Genomic DNA, 23,180 nt, shown 5'->3' with positions numbered 1-23,180 from the left:
AGGCTGGAGTGCAGTGGCACCATCTCGACTCACTGCGACCTCCACCTCCTGGGTTTAAGCAAGTTCTCATTTCATATGTTCAGAGAAAGCTATCTAATGTTTGCCGTGGGCCCATTTTCTAGGCGCTTGCCCCTTGGGTTATCCCATATAATCCTCACAGAAATTTTGTAAGTTTATACACAAGCTGCTTGAAATTCTGAAAAATTAGAAAACTTTCCCAATGTCACAGGCCAAGAACCAGGATTTGGAACTAGCGTGAGTGATGCAGAGTTTATGCTCCCCCACCCCTTTTCCAGCTCCCTGGTTGGTAACAGAGTGCCTATCCTTGCTTTGGTGTCTTCATTGGACGTGGTGATTCTGGCCAAAAAATGTGAAGATGTTTTTCAAGGGCAAAGCTTCAATATTATCACTGTGGCATTTGATAATTTGAGGTTCTCTCTCAGGACATTTGGAGAACAGCTCCCTCTAGGGAGTGCTTTTTACATTCCGCAAGTCTCAAGGTTCCATAGGAGGAACCTGCATCCTCTCCCAACACACACACACACACACATACACACACGTACACACATACACACACACGTGCATGCACACATACACAACCTCCATCCTCTCCCAACACACACACATGTGCATGCACACATATACTCTCACTCACTCTTGCAAAGAGTGAGTTTTGCAAGGGACATGTGCTCCCACAGAAGAAGTTCACCCTAGAGGAGAGGACCCTTTCAGCCATGGCTGAGTCCCCTGTAGGCCCAATGGAATGATCCCAAAGCATCTCATATGGAAACTCCATCTCAGAATCCCTTTGGGATTATCTCTTGCCATCTAACATGGTGTCACTTCTCCATCACCTGGCAGACATTCATGACACCCATGGCAAACCCCCTAGACCTATCCCTGCAGCACTCTTCCATCACAGTAACAAAGGTTTGGGAATGCTATTTCTCCTCTAGGGATATCAGGCAACTTTTGTCTGTGGGGCTTGTGATAGTGCCCCTCTGAAGACTAAAAAGATACTTTTGCGTCTTTTTGTATGTTTTTATTAGAATTCATCCTTAATAAATTATACTAAGGACTCAGCCCCTTTAAGTGAATGGGCCCCTTTCATATTTGTTTATTTTCAGCAACAAATACATACTCAGTATGTTTCCTTACAAATTTTACCTTGAATTAGTCCCTGGAGGTTTTTAGTTTGCTTAAAATTGGTGAGCAAATTATTCATTTATGGAGTCTTTGAATGTCAAGTTTCCTATAAATTGCTGAACATGTAAGTGCTTCTGAGTTAGTCCTTTGTGTATTGTAATGGTTGTAGCACAATTTTAAAAGAAACATAGGAAGGGGATTTATAGAAGGTGTTCTTTTTTTACTACCTTATAGTACAATAAGCATATCAGACTCATTCTTACTTGGCTTTTGGCTATTGTTTCTCTCTTTTAAAAGTTAATTATTATTAAAGTGATTGATTGATTGGTCACATTTTAATGCCATATTCTTCTTGGAATGCCAGCATTCACTAGGCTGACTGGACATAAGAAATAAGAACATTTGCCCTAATCATGGTATATCTTACCCAGAATTCCCTTGCACTGTGTATGCTTTTATCTCTTGCTTAACTACTCTCCCTTAGTGTTTTTTAAATTTTATTTATTTATTTTATTATTTTTTAAAAATATATATTGTATTGCATTTTAGGTGTGGGGGTACACGTAAAAAACATGCCAGATTGTTGCATAGGTACATACATGGCAATGTGGTTTGATGCTTTCCTCCCCATCACCTATATCTGACATTTCTTCCCATGTTATCCCTCCCCAACTCCCCTCCCCCTGCTGTCCCTCCCCTCGTTCCCCCCCGACAGACCTCAATGTGTGATGCTCGCCTCCCTGTGGCCATGTGTTCTCATTGTTCCTTATGAGTGAGAACATGTGGTGTTTGATTTTCAGTTCTTGTGTCAGTTTGCTGAGAATGATGGTTTCCACGTTTATTTATGTCCCTACAAAGGACACGAACTCATCGTTTTTGAGTTCATATAATATTCTGCATAATATTCCATGGTGTATAGGTGCCACATTTTCCTTGTCCAGTCTATCATCGATGGCCATTTGGGTTGGTTCCAGGTCTTTGCTATTGTAAACAGTGCCACAATGAACATTTGTGTGCATGTGTCCTTATAGTAGAACGATTTATAATCCTTTGGATATATAGCCAGTAAGGGATTACTGAGTCAAATGGAATTTCTATGTCTAGGTCCTTGAGGAATCGCCACACTGTCTTCCACAACAGTTGAACTAATTTACACTCCCACCAACAGTATAAAAGTGTTCCTATTTCTCCATATCCTCTCCAGCTTCTGTTGTCTCCAGATTTTTTAATGATCGCCATCCTAACTGGTGTGAGATAGTATCTCAATGTAGTTTTGATTTGCAATTCTCTAATGACCAGTGATGATGAGCATTTTTTCATATGTTTGTTGGCCTCATATATGTCTTCTTTTGAAAAGTGTCTATTCATATCTTTCGCCCACTTTTGAATGGGCTTGTTTGTTATTTTCTTGTAAATCTGTCTTAGTTCTTTGTAGATTCTGGGTATTAGCCCTTTGTCAGATGGGTAGATGGCAAAAATTTTTTCCCATTCTGTTGGTTGCTGATTAACTTTAATGATTATAATTATAATTATTATTATTATTATTATTATTATTATTATTATTTTGCTGTGCAGAAGCTCTGGAGTTTAATTAGGTCCCATTTGTCTATTTTGGCTTTTGTTGCCAATGCTTTTAGCGTTTTAGTCATGAAGTCCTTGCCTATGCCTGTGTCCTGAATGGTTTTCCGTAGGTTTTCTTCTAGGGTTTTTATGGTGCTAGGTCTTCTGTTTAAGTCTTTAATCCATCTGGAGTTCATTTTAGTGTAAGGTGTCAGGAAGGGGTCCAGTTTCTGCTTTCTGCACATGGCTAGCCAGTTTTCCCAACACCATTTATTAAACAGGGACTCCTTTCCCCGTTGCTTGTTTTTTTCAGGTTTGTCAAAGATCAGATGGTTGTAGATGTGTGGAGTTGTCTCTGAGGCCTCTGTTCTGTTCCACTGGTCTACATCTCTGTTTTGGTACCAGTGCCATGCTGTTTTGATTACCGTAGCCTTGTAGTATAGTTTGAAGTCAGGTAGTATGATACCTCCAGCTTTGTTCTTTTTGCTTAGAACTGGCTTGGCTATGCGGGCTGTCTTTTGGTTCCATATGAAGTTTAAGGTGTTTTTTTCCAGTTCTGTGAAGAAGGTCATTGGTAGCTTGATGGGGATAGTGTTGAATGTCTAAATTACTTTGGGCAGTGTGGCCATTTTCACGATATTGATTCTTCCTAACCATGAACATGGAATGTTTCTCCATCTGTTTATGTCCTCTCTTATTTCATTGAGCATTGGTTTGTAGTTCTCCTTGAAGAGGTTCTTTACATTCTGTGTTAGTTGTATTCCTAGGTATTTTCTTCTCTTTGTAGCAACTGTGAATGGCAGCTCATTCTTCATTTGGCTCTCTTTAAGTCTGTCATTGGTGTATAGGAATGCTTGTGATTTTTGCACATTGATTTTGTATCCTGAGACTTTGTTGAAGTTGCTTATCACTTTCAGGAGACTTTAGGCTGAGACAAGGGGGTCTTCTAAGTATACAATCATGTCGTCTGCAAATAGAGATAATTTGACTTCCTCCTTTCCTAATTGAATACGCTTTTTTCCCTTTTCTTGCCTGATTGCTCTGGCTAGAACTTCCAATACTATATTGAATAAGAGTGGTGAGAGAGGGCATCCTTGTCTACTGCCAGATTTCAAAAGGAATGCTTCCAGTTTTTGCCCATTCAATGTGATATTGGCTGTTGGTTTGTCATAAATAGCTTTTATTATTTTGAGAAATGTTCTGTCGATACCTAGCTTATTGAGAGTTTTTAGCATAAAGCGCAGTTGGATTTTGTCAAAGGCATTCTCTGCATCTACTGAGATAATGATGTGGTTTTTGTCTTTGGTTCTGTTTATGTGGTGAATTATGTTTATAGACTGGCGTATGTTGAACCAGCCTTGCATTCCCTGAATGAAGCCTACTTGATCGTGATGGATAAGCTTTTTGATGTGCTGTTGCAATCAGTTTACCAGTATTTTATTGAAGATTTTTGCATCTATGGTCATCATGGATAATATTAGCCTGAAGTTTTCTTTTTTTGTCGAGTCTCAGCCGGGTTTCAGTATCAGGATGATGTTGGTCTCATAAAATGATTTAGGAAGGATTCCCTCTTTTTGGATTGTTTGGAATAGTTTCCAAAGAAGTGGTACTAGCTACTCTTTGTATGTCTGGTGGAATTTGGCTGTGAACCCATCTGGACCTGGGCTTTTTTTGGTTGGTAGGCTCTTAATTGCTGCCTCAACTTCAACCCTTGTTATTGGTCTATTCAGGGTTTTGACTTCTTCCTGGTTTAGTCTTGGGAGGAAGCAAGTGTCCAGGAATTTATCCATTTCTTCCAGGTTTACTGGTTTATGTGCATAGAGTTGTTTGTAGTAATCTCTGATGGTGCTTTGTATTTCTGTGGAATCTGTGGTGATATCCCCTTTATCGTTTTTTATTGCATCTATTGCTTCTTCTCTCTTTTCTTTTTTATTAATCTGGCTAGTGGTCTGTCTATTTTGCTGATCTTTTCAGAAAACCAGCTCCTGAATTTATTGATTTTTTTTGAAGAGTTTTTTGTGTCTCTGTCTCCTTCAGTTCTGCTCTGATCTTAGTTATTTCTTGGCTTCTGCTAGCTTTTGAGTTTTTTTGATCTTGCTCCTCTGGCTGTTTCAATTTTGATGGTAGGGTGTCGATTTTAGATCTTTCCTTGCTTCTCGTGTGGGCATTTATTGTTATTTATTTTCCTCTAGACACTGCTTTAAATGTGTCCCAGAGATTCTGATGTGTTGTGTCTTCATTCTTGTTGGTTTGGAAGAACATCTTTATTTCCGCCTTCATTTCATTGTTTATCCAGTCAAAATTCAAGAGCCAGTTGTTCAGTTACCGTGAAGCTGTGTGGTTCTGAGTTAGTTTCTGAATTCTGAGTTCTAACTTGATTGCATTGTGATCTGAGACACTGTTATGATTTCCATTCATTTGCATTTGCTAAGGAGTGATTTACTTCCAATTATGTAGTCAATTTTAGAGTAGGTGTAATATGGAGCTTAGACGAATGTATATTCTGTGGATTTGGGGTGGAGAGTTCTGTAAATGTGTGTTAGGTTTGCTTGGTCCAGGTCTAACTTCAAGTCCTGGATATCCTTGTTAATTTTCTGTCTTGTTGATCTGTCTAATATTGACAGTGGAATGTTAAAGTCTCCCACTATTATTGTGTGGGAGTCTGAATCTCTTTGTAAGTCATTAAGAACTTGCCTTATGTATCTGGGTGCTCCTGTATTGGGTGCATATATATTTATGATCATTAGCTCTTGTTGCATTGATCCTTTTACCATTATGTAATGTCCTTCTTTGTCTCTTTTGATTTTTGTTGGTTGAAAGTCTGTTTTATCAGAGACTAGGATTGCAACTCCTGCTTTTAATTTTTTGCTCCCCATGTGCTTGGTAAATCTTCCTCCATCCCTTTATTTTGAGCCTATGTGTATCTTTGCATGTGAGATGGGTTTCCTGGATACAGCACACTGATGGGTGTTGGCTTTTCATCCAATTTGCCAGTCTGTGTCTTTTGACTGGGGCATTTAGCCCATTTACATTTAGGGTTAATATTGTTATGTCTGAATTTGATCCTGCCATTTTGTTGCTAGCTGGTTGTTTGCCTGTTAGTTGATGCAGTTTCTTCATTTTGTTGATGCACTTTACCATTTGGTACGTTTTTGGAGTTGCTAGTACAGGTTGTTCCTTTCTATGTTTAGTGCTTCTTTCAGGAGCTCTTGTAAAGCAGGCCTGGTGGTAATGAAATCTCTGAGTACTTGCTTGTTTGTAAAGGATTTTATTTCTCCTTCACTTATGAAACTTTGTTTGGCTGGATATGAATCCTAGGTTGAAAGTTCTTTTCTTTAAGGATGTTGAGTATCGTCCCCCTGGCTTGTAGGGTCGTCTCTTCTGGCTTGTAGGGTTTCTGAGTATCGTCTCTTCTGGCTTGTAGGGTTTCTGCTGAGAAATCCACTGTGAGTCTGATGGGCTTCCATTTGTGGTGACCTGACCTTTCTCTCTGGCTTCCCTTAGCATTTTCTCCTTCGTTTCGACCCTGGTAAATCCGACGATTGTGTACCTTGGGGTTGCTCTTCTTGAGGAATATCTTTGTGGTGTTCTCTGTATTTCCTGGACTTGAATATTGGCCTGCCTTGCTACATTGAGGAAGTTTTCCTGGATAATATCCCGAAAAGTGTTTTCCAGCTTGGATTCATTCTCTCTGTCACATTTAGGTACACTTATCAAATGTAGATTAGGTCTTTTCACATAATCCCATATTTCTTAGAGGCTTTGTTCATTTCTTTTTACTCTTTTTTCTCTAATATTTCCATCTCGTTTTATTTCATTCAGTTGATCTTCGACCTCTGATATCCATTCTTCTGCTGGGTCAATTCAGCTATTGAAACTTGTGTATGCTTCGTCAAGTTCTCATGTTGTGTTTTTCAGCTCCATTGATTCATTTATGTTCCTCTCTAAGCTGTTTATTCTCATTATCATTTCATCTAACCTTTTCTCAAGGTTCTTAGTTTCTTTGCATTGGGTTAGAACATGTTCTTTTAGTTCACAGAAATTTCTTATTACCCACCTTCTGAAGCCTGTTTCTGTCAATGCATCAGACTCATTCTCCATCCAGCCTTGACCCTTGCTTGTGAGGAGTTGTGATCCCTTGGAGGAGGAGAGGTGTTCTAGTTTTGGATGTTTTCATCTTTTTTGTGCTGGTTTCTTCCCATCTCTGTGGACTTATTTACCTGTTGTCTTTGTAGTTGGTGACTTTCAGATGGAGTGTCTGAGTGGATGTCCTATTTGTTGATGATAAAGTTATTTCTTTCTGTTTCTTAGTTTTCCTTCTACCAGTCAGACCCCTCTGTTGTAGGACTGCTGGAGGTCCACTCCAGACCCTGCTTGCCTGGGGCTCACCTGCAATAGCTGCAGAACAGTAAGGGTTGCTGCAAGTTTCTTCTTCTGCTATCTTTGACCCAGAAGGAGACCTGCCAGATGTCAGTCTGAGCTCTCCTTTATGAGGTGACTTTTTGGATATTCGTGGGTCGGGGAGTTGCTTGAGGAGACAGTCTGTCCTTTACAGGAGATCAAGTGCTGAGCTATGAGCTCCATTGATCCATTCAGAGCTGCTGGGCAGGTATGTTTAAGTCTGCGGCAGCAGAACTCATAAACAGCCTTTTTTCCCCCAGTTGTTCTGTTCCGGGAAAGTAGGGCTTTATTTATAAGTTTCTGTCACACTGCTGCCTTTTTTCAGGAATGCCCTGCCCAGCGAGGAGGCAACCTAGTCACAGTCTGCTAGTAGCGGCATTGCTGAGCTGCCGTGGGCTCCACCCAGCTACTGTGTTAACTTCCCTGCAGTCCTGTTTATAGGGGTATAGTTAGAACTGCCTTGGCAATAGAGGCCTGCCTCTGTAATGGTGGACTCTCTCTGTAATGACGGACTGCCTCAGCAATGCGGGCTGCTTCAGTAATGGCAGACTACCTCGGCAATGGTGGACCACCTCAGCAATGGTGGACGCCCCTCCCCAACAGAGCTGAATCATCCCGGATTCAGCTGTGCTTGCTGTGAAACTCTATCCAGAGCGTTTCAGATTGCTGGTCTTTGTGGGGGTGGGACCGGCCGTGCCTGATCACCTGGCTCCCTACCTCAGACCCTTTTTTTTTCAGTTGAACAGGTGACTCTGTCTCCCATGCATTCCAGTCACTAGTTGAAACAGTGCCTGGATTTGCCTGAGATTTTGTGCGGAGACCCACTGAACCAGCTGAAACAGCCGTGCTGAGGACTTGTGATGCTTTTCTGCCCCAAATCTCCTGGCCTGGCTCCCTGTCTCCGTCCCCTGTTTTTTTCAGTTGAACGGATGACTCTGTCTCCCAGGCATTCCAGTCACCAATTGAAAAGGCACCTGGATTTGTGTGAGATTTTGTGCAGAGACCCGCTGTGCCAGCTGAAACCGCCGCTCTAGGGGCTCGTGGCACTTTTTCACACGGGAATCTCCTGGCCTGGCTTCCCGTTTCAGTCCCCTTTTAATCAGTTAAATGGGTGACTCTGTCTCCCAAGTGTTCCAGTCACCTGTTGAAAAAGTGCCCGGATTTGTGTGAGATTTTGTGTGGAGACCTTCTGCGTGCTAGAGACTTGTGGCGCTTTTTCACCCAGGAATCTCCTGACCTGGCTCCCTATTTCAGTCCCCTTTTTATCAGTTGAACGGGTGACTCTGTCTCCCAGGTGCTCCAGTCACCAGCTGAAATGGCGCCCAGACCTGTGTGAGTTTTTTGTGTGGAGACCCACTGTGGTGGCCAAAACAGCCATGCTGGAGACCCTTGGCACTCCTCCACCTGGGAATCTCCTTGTCTGTGGGCAATAAAAATCCATCTGGAAAAACAGCAACCACTCACCCTCCATGCTCTCACTGGGAGCTGCGATCCAGAGCTGCTCCTACCCAGCCATCTTGGATCCCCTCATTTTATTTATGTACATTACCCACTACCTCAATTGCTTTTAAACCAATAGCACCATGTATCTGTTTTCTTTTTTTTTCCAAGGTGAATCTTGCCAATGCAATTTCTTCAACTTTACTGCTATCAGGCACTCTGGTGTCTGCTCACAGGAATGGTATTAACCTGCTCACAGGAATGGTATTCTGGTCTGATAATGATTTGATTTGCTGTCTCATTATTGATTTGTGCTCCTGCTTTCCTGTTGAAATAGATCAAGTTCCTGACAGGCCCATTACTGTAAAGACCTCCAATCAACTGCTTTCTGCTGCAGGTCTGTCAATCAAGCTTTACTTAGAGATAACCCCAGAGGATATATGTTATCAAGCCTTTTTCATCTCTGCTTTTCATACTGCCAGGACATCCTCTGTAAGCAATTATGATCCAGACGCACCTTGTCCTCTGTTGCCCGAAACTGTGTCTGTGAATCACATATTTGAAGCTTAGATAGGGCCATTGTTGTCATAGATAGCAGACTATAACATTGCTTATGCACTAAAGGAAAGAGAAAATAATTACAGCACGAAGTTCATTAGCACAGTCCACTCATTCCAAGGTCTTTTCTTTTGGCATTTGATATGAGTTAACGAGGTGAGATGATGAAGCTCTCCTACCTCTATTTTATTGTGATTGAATCAGTGATAGAGTGAGTCCACATCCTTCAGGCATCAAATAGAAAGCTCAGTTTGCCTCATCAAACTGTAACCCTCTCCATATATTAATATGAAACAAGCGAAAAGGTCCCTTCTTGCAGCATTCCCGTCTTCTGTCATTTGATTTGTCATCTCTGGCTTCCATAACAAAATGCCATAGATGGGATGGCTTAAACACAGAAATGTCTCACAGTCAGCAGGCTGGAAAGGCCAAGGTCTGGGTGCCTGCTGATTTGGTTTCTGGTGAGGGCTCTCTTCCTGGCTTGCAGATGGCTGCCTTCTGTGTTCTCTGTGTCCTCTCATGGAAAGAGAGAGAGCTCTCTGGTGTATCTTCTCATAATTATGAGTACTAATGCCAGCATAAGAGCCCCATGACCTCATCTAAACCTAATTACCTCCCAAAGGCCCCATTTCCAGATACCATCACAGTGGCATTAGGACTTCAACATATGAATTTGGTGGAGGAGAAAGAAATCAGTCCATAACACATGGCTTAGTTAAATGTTTGCACAAAATCATTTAATCATTTAACAGCAAACTTAGCATATCCTTCTGTTATCTTCAAATAATCTTAAAATGATTATTTAAAAAAATATTTTTTTGCCAAGAATCAGTTCTATTTTGCATGGTATTTTTTTTTTTCTCCAGGAAATGTCAGCTGGTTGGGTGCAGTGGCTCATATCTATAATTCCTGTACTTTGTGGGGCCAGGGCAGGTGAATCACTTGATTCCAGGAGTTTGAGACTAGCCTGGGCAACATGGCAAAACCCCTTCTCTACAAAAAATTAAAAATTAGCTAGGTGTGGTGGTGCATGCCTGTAGTCCCAGCTACTTGGGAGGCTGAGGTGGGAGGATCACTTGAGCCCAGGAGGCAGATATTACAGTGAGCCAAGATCACACCACAGCACTCCACCATAGATGACAAATAAGACCATGTCTCAAAAAAGAAAAAGAAAGAAAATTTCAGGTGTTCTGATTTACTGTTGGGGTCAGATTTCCATATACTATATTTCATACTGTACTCCTTCACTGGAGCATATCGGAAAGAAACATGCCAATACACACACTGCAGCCTTACTAACCTCCAAACAAGAGTGTTCTTAAAATGATAAGCTTAGTCCCAGAACTGTCTGAGGAACGCTAATATCCCTTTTTGCACTTTTCCAGTAGTCCCCAAGAATTCATTGTCCTCAAGTCAAACCTGGATACATATGAAGGTTGCTTTGGTCAGTTGTGTGTATCTGCCACTTTCTCACTTGCTCATTGGCAAGTAGAGCATCTCTGGCTCTTTAAACATACTGAGTGTATAAGGCTGTGGCCCATCCATAACATTCGTTGTTTTGACCTTCACATTTCCTTTCTTTTTTCCCTTCCCCGCCCTTCCTTCCTTCCATCTCTCTCTTTCCCCATTTTGCATTTAAATGCTTTTTGTACTGGCCCAGCGCAGTGGCTCAAGCCTGTAATCCCAGCACTTTGGGAGGCCAAGATGGGTGGATCATGAGGTCAGAAGTTTGAGACTAGCCTGGCTAATATGTTGAAACCCTGTCTCTACTAAAAACACAAAAATTAGCCAGGTATGGTGGCATGCACCTGTAATCCCAGCTACTCAGGAGACTGAGGCAAGAGAATTGCTTTAACCTGGGAGGCAGAGGTTGCTGTGAGCCGAGATCCCACCCTTGCCCTCCAACCTGGGTAACAGAGTGAGGCTCCATCTCAGAAAAATATGCTTTTGTACTAAAATGATCAAATCAGATTTTATGGCCTTGTCATTGGGAATTGTGCTCCTTTATTAGTAGTCCTACAAATGGATAAAATGTCTTTGATATTCTTAACTCTGTTGCTCCTTGGTAATTTACTTTCTGCAGATTTCTGACAGCTATTAATAGTTTTGTAGTTTATGTCGAAGGCTGTCTTGCTGTTTTTATTTGAAGACTTCCAAGGTATAAACTGACAGCTATTAATAGTTTTGTAGTTTATGTCAAAGGCTCTCTTGCTGTTTTTATTTGAAGACTTCCAAGGTATAAAAAGATTAGTTTGGCCAGGCATGGTGGCTCACACCTGTAATCCCAGCACTTTGGGAGGCTGAGGCAGGTGGATCACGAGGTCAAGAGATCGAGGCCATCCTGGTCAACATGGTGAAACCCCCATCTCCACTAAAAATAATAATAAAAAAAAAATTAGCTGGGCATGGTGGTGCACGCCTGTAGTCCCAGCTACTCAGGAGTCTGAGGCAAGAGAATTGCTTGAACCCAGGAGGCGGAGGTTTCAGTAAGCCAAGACTGTGCCATTGCACTCCAGCCTGGGTAACAAGAGCTAAACTCTGTCAAAAAGAAAAAAAAAAAAGATTAGTTTGACCAACATTTTTAATGAATAAATGTATTTTAATAATATAACAGATTATATTCATTTGTGCTTTAACAAGTAAAAAAACCTTCTTTCTTTGGTGATTTTTGAGAACAGTGTTTTCAATAATTTGCCCAGAGAACTGCTGAGATTTTATAAATAGAAGGAAGTCTAAGGGAAAACATTAAGGTCTCCAGCTATCTTTGTGTGTGGTACTGAGGATTTTAAAAGATAAATGTGATAAATGATGTCTAATTTTAATAACTCAAGTTAGTGGCAGACTTTAAAAAGTAAGCCTTTTAAAAATAAAAATTTATTTATTTTAAAAGATACCTCCTGAATTTAATTGACTGTGGCACTTGCTTAAGGAACTCCAAAACTTGAAGTAAAAATTTATGTTACCTTCCTCTAAACTGAGTTTAAGAAGTCACATAACAAGAGTTTACTAACATTTTATGATTCTTTAACATTTCAAAGCCTTTTTATAGACGTTATGTGTTCCTCAAAATAATTTCATAAAGTAAATTAAATGAGCAATAGTGTTCCCATTTGAAAAATAACTTGACAGTGGGGCACAGTTGGTAAGTGACAGAATTAGTATTTAAGACTGTCTTTCATTATTAAGAATTTTAAGTGTATAATAATGGAATCATTTAGTGAATTCGCATATACCCATTATTTAGTGGGTATAAGCAATGCTTAGCTATTTGTATTTGCTATATTTGCTTTATCTTTTATTTTGCTATGGTATATTATAAAGCAAATCCCAGACATTTAACATTACCTGTGAATATTTTAGTGAGTACATATCTCTAAAAAAAGGTTATTGTCTTAATAATCCCAAAACCATTATCATCACCACCAAAATTAGCAGTAATTCTTTAATATCAATAGATACTCAATTCTTATTGAAATTTCTCTGGGTTATCCCTGAAATGACGTTTTACACTTGGTCTGTTTTTGAATCATGATACTAAACAAGGCTCATGGTATTAGTGGTTATGTCTCTTAAATCACTTCATCTACAACAATGACTCCCACTTTCCTTTTCATTCCATTGACTTATTGAGGAGACCAACAGGCAAGTCTTTAGATTTTTAATGCAGTATTCCTTCTGTTATTCTAAGCTGCCTCAAATATAAGTTTTAAATCTAAGAAATGAATAAAATACATAAATAAAATAAATAAAAGACAATTCTATGCCTAGTCTATAAAATAACAATATAACTTTTTTTTTTTTTTTTTTTTTTTTGAGACAGAGTTTCGCTCTTGTTACCCAGGCTGGAGTGCAATGGCACAATCTCGGCTCACCGCAACCTCCGCCTCCCGGGTCCAGGCAATTCTCCTGCCTCAGCCTCCTGAGTAGCTGGAATTACAGGCATGTGCCACCATGCCCAGCTAATTTTTCGTATTTTTAGTAGAGACAGGGTTTCACCATGTTGACCAGGATGATCTCGATCTCGACCTCGTGATCCACCCGCCTCAGCCTCCCAAAGTGCTGGGATTACAGGCTTGAGCCATTGCGCCCGGCCAATATAACTTTTTAATTTAAAGAAGAGGCCCACTGCGTAGTTTATTGTGCTGTAACAGCTAATTTCACAAGCAACTTTAGCATCAAAGCATCTAAAAGAACTATGTTCTTGTTACTTTTATGCTTGTGTAACATTTTGGCTAAATACAGTCAATAATAATGAGGATGATCATTATCATTATCATTATCATCCTCATTATTATTGGGATAATAAGACTAAGAAAGCCTAGTCTTTGCCAGTAACATATGTAGTGCAGTTCTTCTTTTCGACTTACCAGAGAAATAGAAATGATAAATCTTAATTCTCTTACGTGTTCCGTTGTTGCATATAACAGGAAGCATTCAGGTATTTGTTGTTTGTAATTACTTCATCTTTATTGCTCTTACCAATGAATAGCTATTAAATATTCATTACATAGTATTTCTAAAATATTAGTATGTTTCATCCTTGTGTATCTCTCATGCCTTTATAATCCATCTCAGTATTACCCTAGACTAAACTCCCATCTTCCGGAAATGGCAACAACAGACAGTAGGGGAGAAGGTAGGAAGCCCTGAGAGTTGTCTTAGCTCAGGGCGGTAGAGGTTAGAACCATCACAGAACTTGATACATGTTACGCTGTGGCTTATGGCCTGGCCCAGCAGGCCTGGTTGGTACCCTGTCTGTCTCAACCATGAAGGCTTAGCATTTTTTCTTACTCTCCTCTATACTGAGAGATGTTAGTCATCCCATGAGGATGCATCACTGTCGTTTTGCAAACCAGCATTGGCAGAAAGGACTTTAATCTTTTCAATACATCTACCTAACATTTTCATCTCTGTACCTGCAATAGCCTCGTGGGTTGCCTTTCAAGGAAGAGTATCAAGAGAAAGAGAAGGCATGGGAGAGAAAGGCAGCATGGCTGAATGAAGATGCATTCTTTCCGGATGCTCAGTTGTACTGCCTCTGTTATGCAGTGTTCACTGAAGGATTTAAGGATGAAGCATAGGAATCTGCTGTGTAAAACTAATTCCCTGACTTTTCCTAATGGTGTGTAAATTTCTCATTCGCTAAAGCACAGTATTATTTCCAGAATTTTCTTTCATTTTCATAACTAGTTTATCTGAGTTCTGTCCTCAGAATACAGTAAATGAAAGAAATGAGATGAATCTACAAAAATGCTTTTTAAAACCTTCTCAAAAAATTATTTACACATAAAATAAATATTTTGGCTCTTCTGCAACCTACTGGTTAAAGTACATCTTTAATGTACAACTATAACTAATTCTGTCCTTATATTTCAAAGACAGGTACTTGTCTGTTTCCTCTCACCCTAAAGGAATGACTACAAAGTAAAGGAAATTGGTTAAAAAAAAAAAGCTTGAGATTTCGGAGAAAGGAACCTTTACATAATAGCATATCTCAGTCCATTTCTTGAAATGAATTGTTTCTCTTTCTCTCTTTCCTGTTTTTTTTTTTTATTTTGCATGTATCTAGTGTTAAGAAAATACTTAATACAGCTGTTTGTGTACAGAATAATACCACAGTGAATGGGTAGAATCTCACTTGGTAAGAACCCAAATGCTTACCTATTTTAATGTTGTACAACCTCACCACCTGTGCAAGAGCAGGTCTCATTTTTTAAGAGTCTGATCATGTCACATAATCTTGATGGAAGTAATTGTATCAAGAGTTCAGGAAATTCAGATGGCCTCTTCTTCATTCTCCTTTGGATTCGTCAGTGCTGTTAAGGGCATTACTGAGGTGATCTTATTTTAAGAGTTATTGATTCATGCTTTCCCTATTTTGTTTCAGGTGGATCATCCATGCCATGGAGTATGAACTTCAGATCCGTGGTGGAGACAAGCCAGCCTTGGATTTGTATCAGCTATCACCTAGTGAAGTTAAACAGCTTCTGCTGGATATTCTCCAGCCTCAACAGAATGGAAGGTAATGGGGGCCTCTTGTTACCTACCTGATATTCTGGATTTACAATAACTTCAGAATTTTTAGCTTGGTATGTTTATGAACTTGATAAGATATTAGTAAGAAATAAAATACAGTAGAATATCAGAGGCCACCCTACTAGATGGAAAGTGTAAATAGACCAATCAAATGTCTGTCTTCAGTTATTATTTTGCATTGATTTGAATTTTATGCCTTTTTTCAGTGTAATTCATAAGCATTTCTTCATTTTTATTATTCTGTACACAATGTAACACCTCATACCACTTTCTGAAGTCAGTTTCCTTTCTGAACCTTTGTGGCACTCACCATCTCCTCCCAGCATTTTGACAGATAGGATTGGGTTTGGTAACATTATTTAAGTATGTTGCCTGTAACTTTGTATCCCTAAATAAACTTCAGTGCTAAACCCTTTCCTATACTTGTGCTAACCTTACACTAAGAACAAAATAAATACTTGGGGATTGTGTTAACTTGAAGAATTTTTTTATTACAGAAATAGCTTTAATGTAAGTATTTAGGAAAGTATTTATTGAGCACATTCGTGCCTGGGATTTACCAAAGTGCTATAGTTGTATGCCTAGAAAAATCTGCCTAGGCCTGTTACAAAAGCTGTCTTCTACAAAAGTAGATTTGAATAAATGGAAAGCCATCCTTAAATAAGAACATACGTGTTATAAAGATGTCAGTTGTAAATATAACGCAATTCCAGTAACATTTCAGCAAGCTGTTTTGGTGAGGTTAAGACAAGTTAGTACAAAACTTTATATGGAAAACAAACTTACAAGAATAATCAGAAAAACATAAAAGAAGGACTTGCCCTGTTAGACATTAAAACATACTATAAAGCCTCTGTAATTAAAACAGTGTGATATTGGTGCACAACAGACAAATGAAGAGTTGAACATAATAGAAAGTCCAGATATAGAATCCCAAGTATATACAGAAATTTAGTGTGTGACAAAGCCAAGGATGGACTTTTTAAATAAATAGTGATGAGACAACTGGATAGCCATTTGCAAAAGATAAAATCACATCTGTAGTTTATACCACACACAAGAATACACTCCAAATATATTAGAGATCTAAATGTAAAAACTGAAATAATACAAAACAAGAAGACATGGTTAAATTGTTTTTTACCCTTAGTATGGGAAAGACCTTCTAATAATGGCTCAACCCAAGGGCCACAAAAGTTAATAAGACTATATGAAAATTAAAAACAACACTTCATATGGCAAAATGTAGATAACCAATGTCAAAAGACAACTGAGAAACCAGAAGAAAACATATGCCACAAAGAGCTAATAACCAAGAATTCTTCAAAATTGAGGGACAGACAACCAAAACCCCAAAGAAAAATGAGAGGAAACATTCCTACACACCCATGGGTTCATGCTGACATAAATAGACAAATGGGAGTGAAGAGACTGTTTCTTATAATAGAATTCTAATTCTAAATGTAGATAGGATGACAGAAATAGACAAATAACAACAGTTATCATTGCTGGCAAAAACCATCATTGCATGGAAGTATGATGAAAAATTGAAAGTTGCATCATTCCAATGTGTTTCCACTCAAGACACTTACTAATTGTAAAGGAGAAAATAGTGACTTTGCAGTGGCAAAACCCAGCTGACTCTACCTTAACCAAAAGATTATGGTGAACTTCACCAGTAATAAGACACATCAACATCATATAGCCCCTGTTGCATTGAAAAGGGCATGATGGGCTGGGCATGGTGGCTCAAGCTTGTGATCCTACCACTTTGGGAGGCTGGGTCAGGAGGGTCCTTTGAGCCCAGGAGTTTCAGACTAGTCTAGGCAACACTGCAAAACTCCCATCTCTATAAAAATAAGTCAATAAGAAAAGAGCACAGCATCACTTCTAAATACTCCTGCAAAAAAATGCATAATCTCAGTCTATTGATCAGGAAATATCATACCAACCCAAATTGAGGTACATCCTACAAAATAACTGACATTTCTAAAGTGTCAACTTACAAAAGATAAAGGACAACCAAGAAGCTGCTAGAGGAGCCTCAGGAGATATGGAAACGAAATGCCAATCCTGGACTGGATTCTGGACCAAAACAAGAATATTAATGGCAAAATGGACAAAATTTGAATTAGAGCCATAGATTAATTAAAATTATTGTATCATATTTTACTTCCTGGTTTTGATAATTACACTATAATTATGTAAGATGACAAGAGTAGGGGAAGGCCAGGCATGATGGCTCACCCCTGTGATCCCAACAATTTGGGAGACAGAGGCAGGCAGATTGCTTGAGCCCAGGAGTTTGAGACCAGCCTGGGCAACATGGCAAAACTCCATCTCTACAAAAAACACAAGAATTAGCTGGATGCGGTGGCACACACCTGTTTCCAGCTACTCAGGAAGCTGACGTGGGAGGATCACCTGAACCCAGTAAGTTGAGGCTGCAGAGAGTTGAGATCGCACCACTGGACTCCAGCCTTGGTGATAGAGTGAGACCCTGTCTCAAAAACAAGCAAAAACAACAATAACAACAAAAAAGGGAAGTTAAGAGTATACAAGAAATTTATGGTTTATATTCATGACTTTTCTGTAAGTCTGAAATTTTTCAAAGTGAAAAGACAAAAAATAAAAATAAAAAAAGATCTTTCAAAATAATTTTCTACCTCCATTGTATTCTCACATTTCTACTTTTTCTGTTGTTCTACCGAGTATCTCATTTTTAAAGTATTAATCATAACTTCATGTAACTCCAAAAATGTATTTTTTAAATTGCCAAACAGAATGGGAGAAAAATCAACATGCAGGCAGTTATCAAAAATAAAACATCACCAAGGAACCCTTAGACCTCTCAGCTTCTTCACTTTGGTGAAACACTAAACCCAGCAATGCAAGGCTGCAGCTATTAAAAGAAATTTTTTATATCCAAAAATAGATGCCCCTCTTACCAATGAGTGATAAATCTTCATTGCTTTTCTTTCTCCAAAGCAAAAGGATCTTTTTCTGTTTACTGTATCCTGCATAGCTATTGTCACACCTAGAAATAGTGTTGGTCATGACATGCCTCCCTTGTGACTGAGTATACATTTCACTCTGCTGTCTTTTAAAATAATACTAAGTATAAAAAATATGTATTGGGGCTGTATGCCATGGTTCACACCTATAATCCCAGCACTTTGGGAGGCCAAGGCAGGAGGATTACTTGAGGCCAGGACAACAAGACCAGCCTAGACAACATAGCCAGACCCCCAGCTATACAAAAAATTAAAAATTAAGCAGACATGATGGGGCATGCCTGTAATCTTAGCCACTGGAAAAGCTGAGGTGGGAGGATTGCTTGAGCCCAGGAGTTAGAAGTTATAGTGAGCGATGATTGAGCCATCACACTCCAGCCTGAGTGACACAGAAAGACTCTGTCTCAAAAATAAATAAACAAATAAATAAATCTGTGCCCTTCTTCAGCTTTTGCCAGAATTTGTTACTTTGTCACTCTGTGTTCTTTTTAAGTTATGCAAATTGTGCATTTTTAGCAATTTGTGAATGGTATATTCTGTCCTTAAGATTTAATACTTAAATACTTAATCCGTGAAAATAAAAGATCTAAAATTTTGGTGTATCACTACATTTTAGTGAATGTTACAATGTAAAATTTCATATCTTTTTTCAGCACTAAAACTTTAGCAGTGTTTAGCAAAATTTTATAAGGTTTAAAATAAGATAATTTTATTCTATATAAAATGCTTTTTTGAACATCACTTATTCATTCACTTTCTAAGTGTTTACTAACCACCTTTCTGGGAGAGGTATATAGGAGTGATCAAATTATATGATTTCCATACATTTTATTATATGTGAAAACAAGTTAATATGAAATTCACAGCTGTTGCATTTTTAAATGGAGCTGCTTTGTATATTAGAAAATCATTTGAGTATTTAGTGAGCAATCCATAACTTAAGAGAATAACATTTTGTCTGTTGAATTTTTTTTTTTTTTTTTTTTTTTTTGAGACAGAGTTTCGCTCTTGTTACCCAGGCTGGAGTGCAATGGCGCGATCTCGGCTCACCGCAACCTCCGCCTCCTGGGCTCAGGCAATTCTCCTGCCTCAGCCTCCTGAGTAGCTGGGATTACAGGCACCCACCACCATGCCCAGCTAATTTTTTTTTTGTATTTTTAGTAGAGACGGGGTTTCACCATGTTGACCAGGATGGTCTCGATCTCTTGACCTCGTGATCCACCTGCCTCGGCCTCCCAAAGTGCTGGGATTACAGGCTTGAGCCACCGCGCCCGGCCGAATTTTTTAGACTCTTGGAGACTTCCTCCTGTCCTGCAAGCCCCATTTTCATTATGAAATATTGAAAATGTGCTACTAGCCTCTGTAGCACACAGAGATATGCATCATTGATGGGCTTTGGCTTTTATTGCGTACCCTATCGGAACAATTAGTTCGTATTGAAAGCCCTGCTTTCTGCCAGAACAAGCTTGTTCTTCAACTCTAAGACATTTGCCTTTTGTCTACAGATGTTGGCTGAACAGGCGTCAGATCGATGGGTCTTTGAATAGAACGCCCACCGGGTTCTATGACCGAGTGTGGCAGATCCTGGAGCGCACGCCCAATGGCATCATTGTCGCTGGGAAGCATTTGCCTCAGGTAAAGCCCCACTGTGTTCCTGTAAAGAAAGAGGACTTCAGAAAGGGTGGTGAATCCTTTCCTCCTCTGTATTACAAATAACTTTTCTCCTTTTTAGCATTTAAGAGTATTTTCGAAGAAGGGATATTACCTCAAGGAATGAAACACTAGAAAATAAGAAATCTAATCAATTAGATTGAAAATATTTTTCCCCCATATGAGCTACTTTCATTTTTCAAATTTAGTGCCCCTGTTGGCAGAAAAGGCTCACTTTATCAAATGGATATGTTGCTGAAAGTTGTGTTTAATAAAAAGTTGTTGGTATTGTTGTATTTTAGATGTTTTGAGGATGTTCCCTTTAAAAAAAAAAAAAAAACCAAACCTCTTGTTGAACAAGCTGTCTTTCCTTTGTTTACTTGCCAGCTTAAAGTTTCCTATATTGGCTTTCTTTAAGAGGGGGTACCCTTTCATGACCCCAACTGGTGGTGCGTCACAAACAGTGCTGGGGGACCTCACTAACAGTAAAGCATGCATTGAAAAGATAGAACCAGAGCAGACCTAAGAAGGAAAGGGGCCTAGTCATGCTGTGGATTAGGAAATCACCACTTAGCAATTGTGTTGAAATTGAAAAATGCAGTAACTTTTTAGGTCATTGGACAGATAATCACTTATTTTACTCGAGGTGTACCTTACCTGTGGTCCAAGTGAGTAAGTGCCCTCTCCTTCAGTTGGTTTCCCACATGATATGCACTGGCCTGCTTCTTTGATGTGATTATTTAATCCTGGCATCTCAATCATTCTACTTATATACAAAAGTGAAGGATTAGCCTTCTGGAAATACAGTACTGTAATTGTTTTTAGTGTTGAAATATCAATGAAATAAATTTTAATGTAGCTCTTTATACAAATAAAGGATTCTCAAAGGCACAGACCCACACTCATTTTGCTTCTATCTACCTAAGGGTGTCTCTGGAAGGACCCATAGGAAATTGATAGTATTCTTTTCTCAGCCTTTGGTAAAAGGAACTGTGTGACTGGGAGGACAGTGTGGGCTCTTCCCTGGAACTCTTTTATACCTTTCAAAGTTTGAATGCTGTGAATATATTACTTATTAAAAAAAAATGCATAAAAACTTTAAAAATGTATTCTTTGTACTGTTCACAGACTGCAAGTAGTTTTATTTCACTGTCATTGCAGGGCCTAGCCCTCTCCTGGGTGCCCTGTGATTACTGTTCAGGAACAGCACCGTTTCTTGAGAGCAGAGAGCAGCCCCTCATTGCTGTAGTTCAAAGCATCCTGCGAGGCCTCCTCTCTGCCCATTTGGGCAGTGCACGCTCGCAACCACTTGTTAGCTTCTTTCTCAGCCCCCACTAATACTTAACAGATTTTCATTTAATTGTCTGACAGCCTGGGCCACTTAACATGTAGTATCCTTGCTATGCTAATATCCTCTCTTTGCTAAAAATAACGATGATGACAATAAATACATGTTTAGTATTTTTCTGCTTCAAGCACTTTTCTAAGTACCCATTTGATCCATAAGACAATTTTGTGAGGAAGGTGATTAGTTATTAGCATTCCTGTTTGGCAGAAGAGGACACAAACACAGCTAAATGATTTCCTCAAGGCACACATCTAGTAAGTAGCTGCTGCAAGGTATGACCCCTGGCAGTATAGCTGCTGAGTCTTGTCTCTTAACTTCTCTGCTATACTAGTTACCCTAAGTCCTTTCAGAAGAGTAGGAAATAAGGCAAGCTTGGTATCTCTTCTCTAGTTGCACAGTAGCTAGGTTGAGATATATTAAGAAGAAATTAATGTGAAACTATGAAAGGGTCTTCCTTTCCTTCTGTAACCCCATTAAGCCTATTGCTAGAGATCTAGTCAATGATAACTGTGTTTAGCAGTGGGGCTTTGTTTTCCCCAAATTAGGTACTACCTGTAAACATTAATCATATGTTGGATTATATTGACTATGAAATACAATAGTTAGCTGTATTGAATATCTATTGAATGTAGGACTAAGGCATTATTATACCAGGCTGAACAACTTTGCTGTCACTTGACTGAAAGAGGACTTTGGGTACCATTTTGGGTGGTAAGTAGATAACATGGTTCTGAACCTGATTGAGTTCACTGGAAATTATCACTGTGGTGAAAACAAGTATCTGTCATCTCTGCCTCTCTGGTAATGATCTAGTGACCCCATCTGCTTTCTACCATACAAGCCTAGTGTCCAGAGCCTTGCCTTCCCTCCTCTGAGGGATATCCCCATGCCCAGATTTGTATTTGAATTTGAGTTTATTTTCTGCTTTCATTTTGGTTTGTGAAAAATGAATGGAAAACTATTTGATATTCTTACTTTAAATGAAAGATAAAGGGCAGAGTAGAGGAAATTCTTTCAGCTTTGCTTTTTTCCTGTTTTCTTCCCAGTTCTGCACATAATACTGGTTTTGCTTGTTTGTATGCATTTTTATGCTGCCAGCTCAGAAAGGACCTGCCACAAAAATGATGTAAATTCAATAGCCGGTGACTTCCGTGCAGGAGCCTGACAGCAAGCATAACTTTTCATGTCAATTCTGAAGGCAATATGTAGTCTATTTGCTTGGCTATTCCTTTTGTGTATTGAAGTGGCCTTCTAATATAGGCCTTTTCCTCAAAAACATTAATGTAGTGAAGGTAACTACTAAAAATGGGAGGTTTAATTCATCACAATAGTCAGCTGGTTGGCTTTAATAGTTGACCTATATAAAATTTAGTTGTGGAGCTGGAAATGCTCTCCAAGGTTTTATAAAAACTGAAAACTATTAACCATTAGAAAATGAAATTCCTCTATTAAATGAGAACGAGAGCATAACAGTTCAGCATGTTAATGTGGAGTTATTTTTTTCAGCAACCAACCCTGTCGGATATGACCATGTATGAGATGAATTTCTCTCTCCTTGTTGAAGACACATTGGGAAATATTGACCAGCCACGGTACAGACAGATTGTTGTAGAGGTGGGTAGTAGGAAATTAAGATTGCTGACAAAGTGCCTTCTCTCTGTTCCCTGAAAACTAGAGTAAGGGAAACTGCCTGTGAGACCCAGAATGCTATTCTTTCTGGAACCCTGATCTCTCCCAGCCGAGTCCTCAAGAAGATGGCCACCCGGACCCAAGGCAAGACACATGAGCAATTCAGACCTCAGACTTCTCCAGGGAGGGAGAGCCAACCCCTGCTTTTCAGCCACACACTCACCCCTCAGCCTCAGGTGCATCCGCAACATCATAAAAGTAGAGGAAGTGACCTTTTCTATTTACTTTATTTTCATTTTTTTTCTATTCACAGAAATAATGCACAACTATTGTAGAAAATTTCAGCAGTTTAGAAAATTATAGAAAAGAGCATAAAAGTTTCCTCCCCCCACTCACTA

At 39.3% G+C, this 23,180-nt stretch overlaps 1 protein-coding gene across 7 annotated transcripts in view; it reads left to right on the top strand.

Moving 5' to 3' along the window:
• The window catches only part of PHKB (phosphorylase kinase regulatory subunit beta), a 240,968-nt gene that overhangs the window by 214,111 nt on the left and 3,677 nt on the right, over nt 1-23,180 (top strand). For all 7 annotated transcript variants that reach the window (XM_010347818.3, XM_003937248.4, XM_010347819.3 and 4 more), the window contains 3 exons: nt 14,993-15,127; nt 19,661-19,790; nt 22,660-22,767. In XM_010347818.3, coding sequence (XP_010346120.1) covers nt 14,993-15,127; nt 19,661-19,790; nt 22,660-22,767 — 373 coding nt within the window. The remainder of the gene's footprint in view (nt 1-14,992; nt 15,128-19,660; nt 19,791-22,659; nt 22,768-23,180) is intronic.

The sequence above is a fragment of the Saimiri boliviensis genome, chromosome 1 (genome assembly GCF_048565385.1).
Source record: "Saimiri boliviensis isolate mSaiBol1 chromosome 1, mSaiBol1.pri, whole genome shotgun sequence".
Lineage (NCBI taxonomy): Eukaryota > Metazoa > Chordata > Mammalia > Primates > Cebidae > Saimiri > Saimiri boliviensis.
The sequence above is the reverse complement of the archived record's forward strand: the minus strand, read 5'-3'. Positions and strand labels throughout refer to the sequence as shown.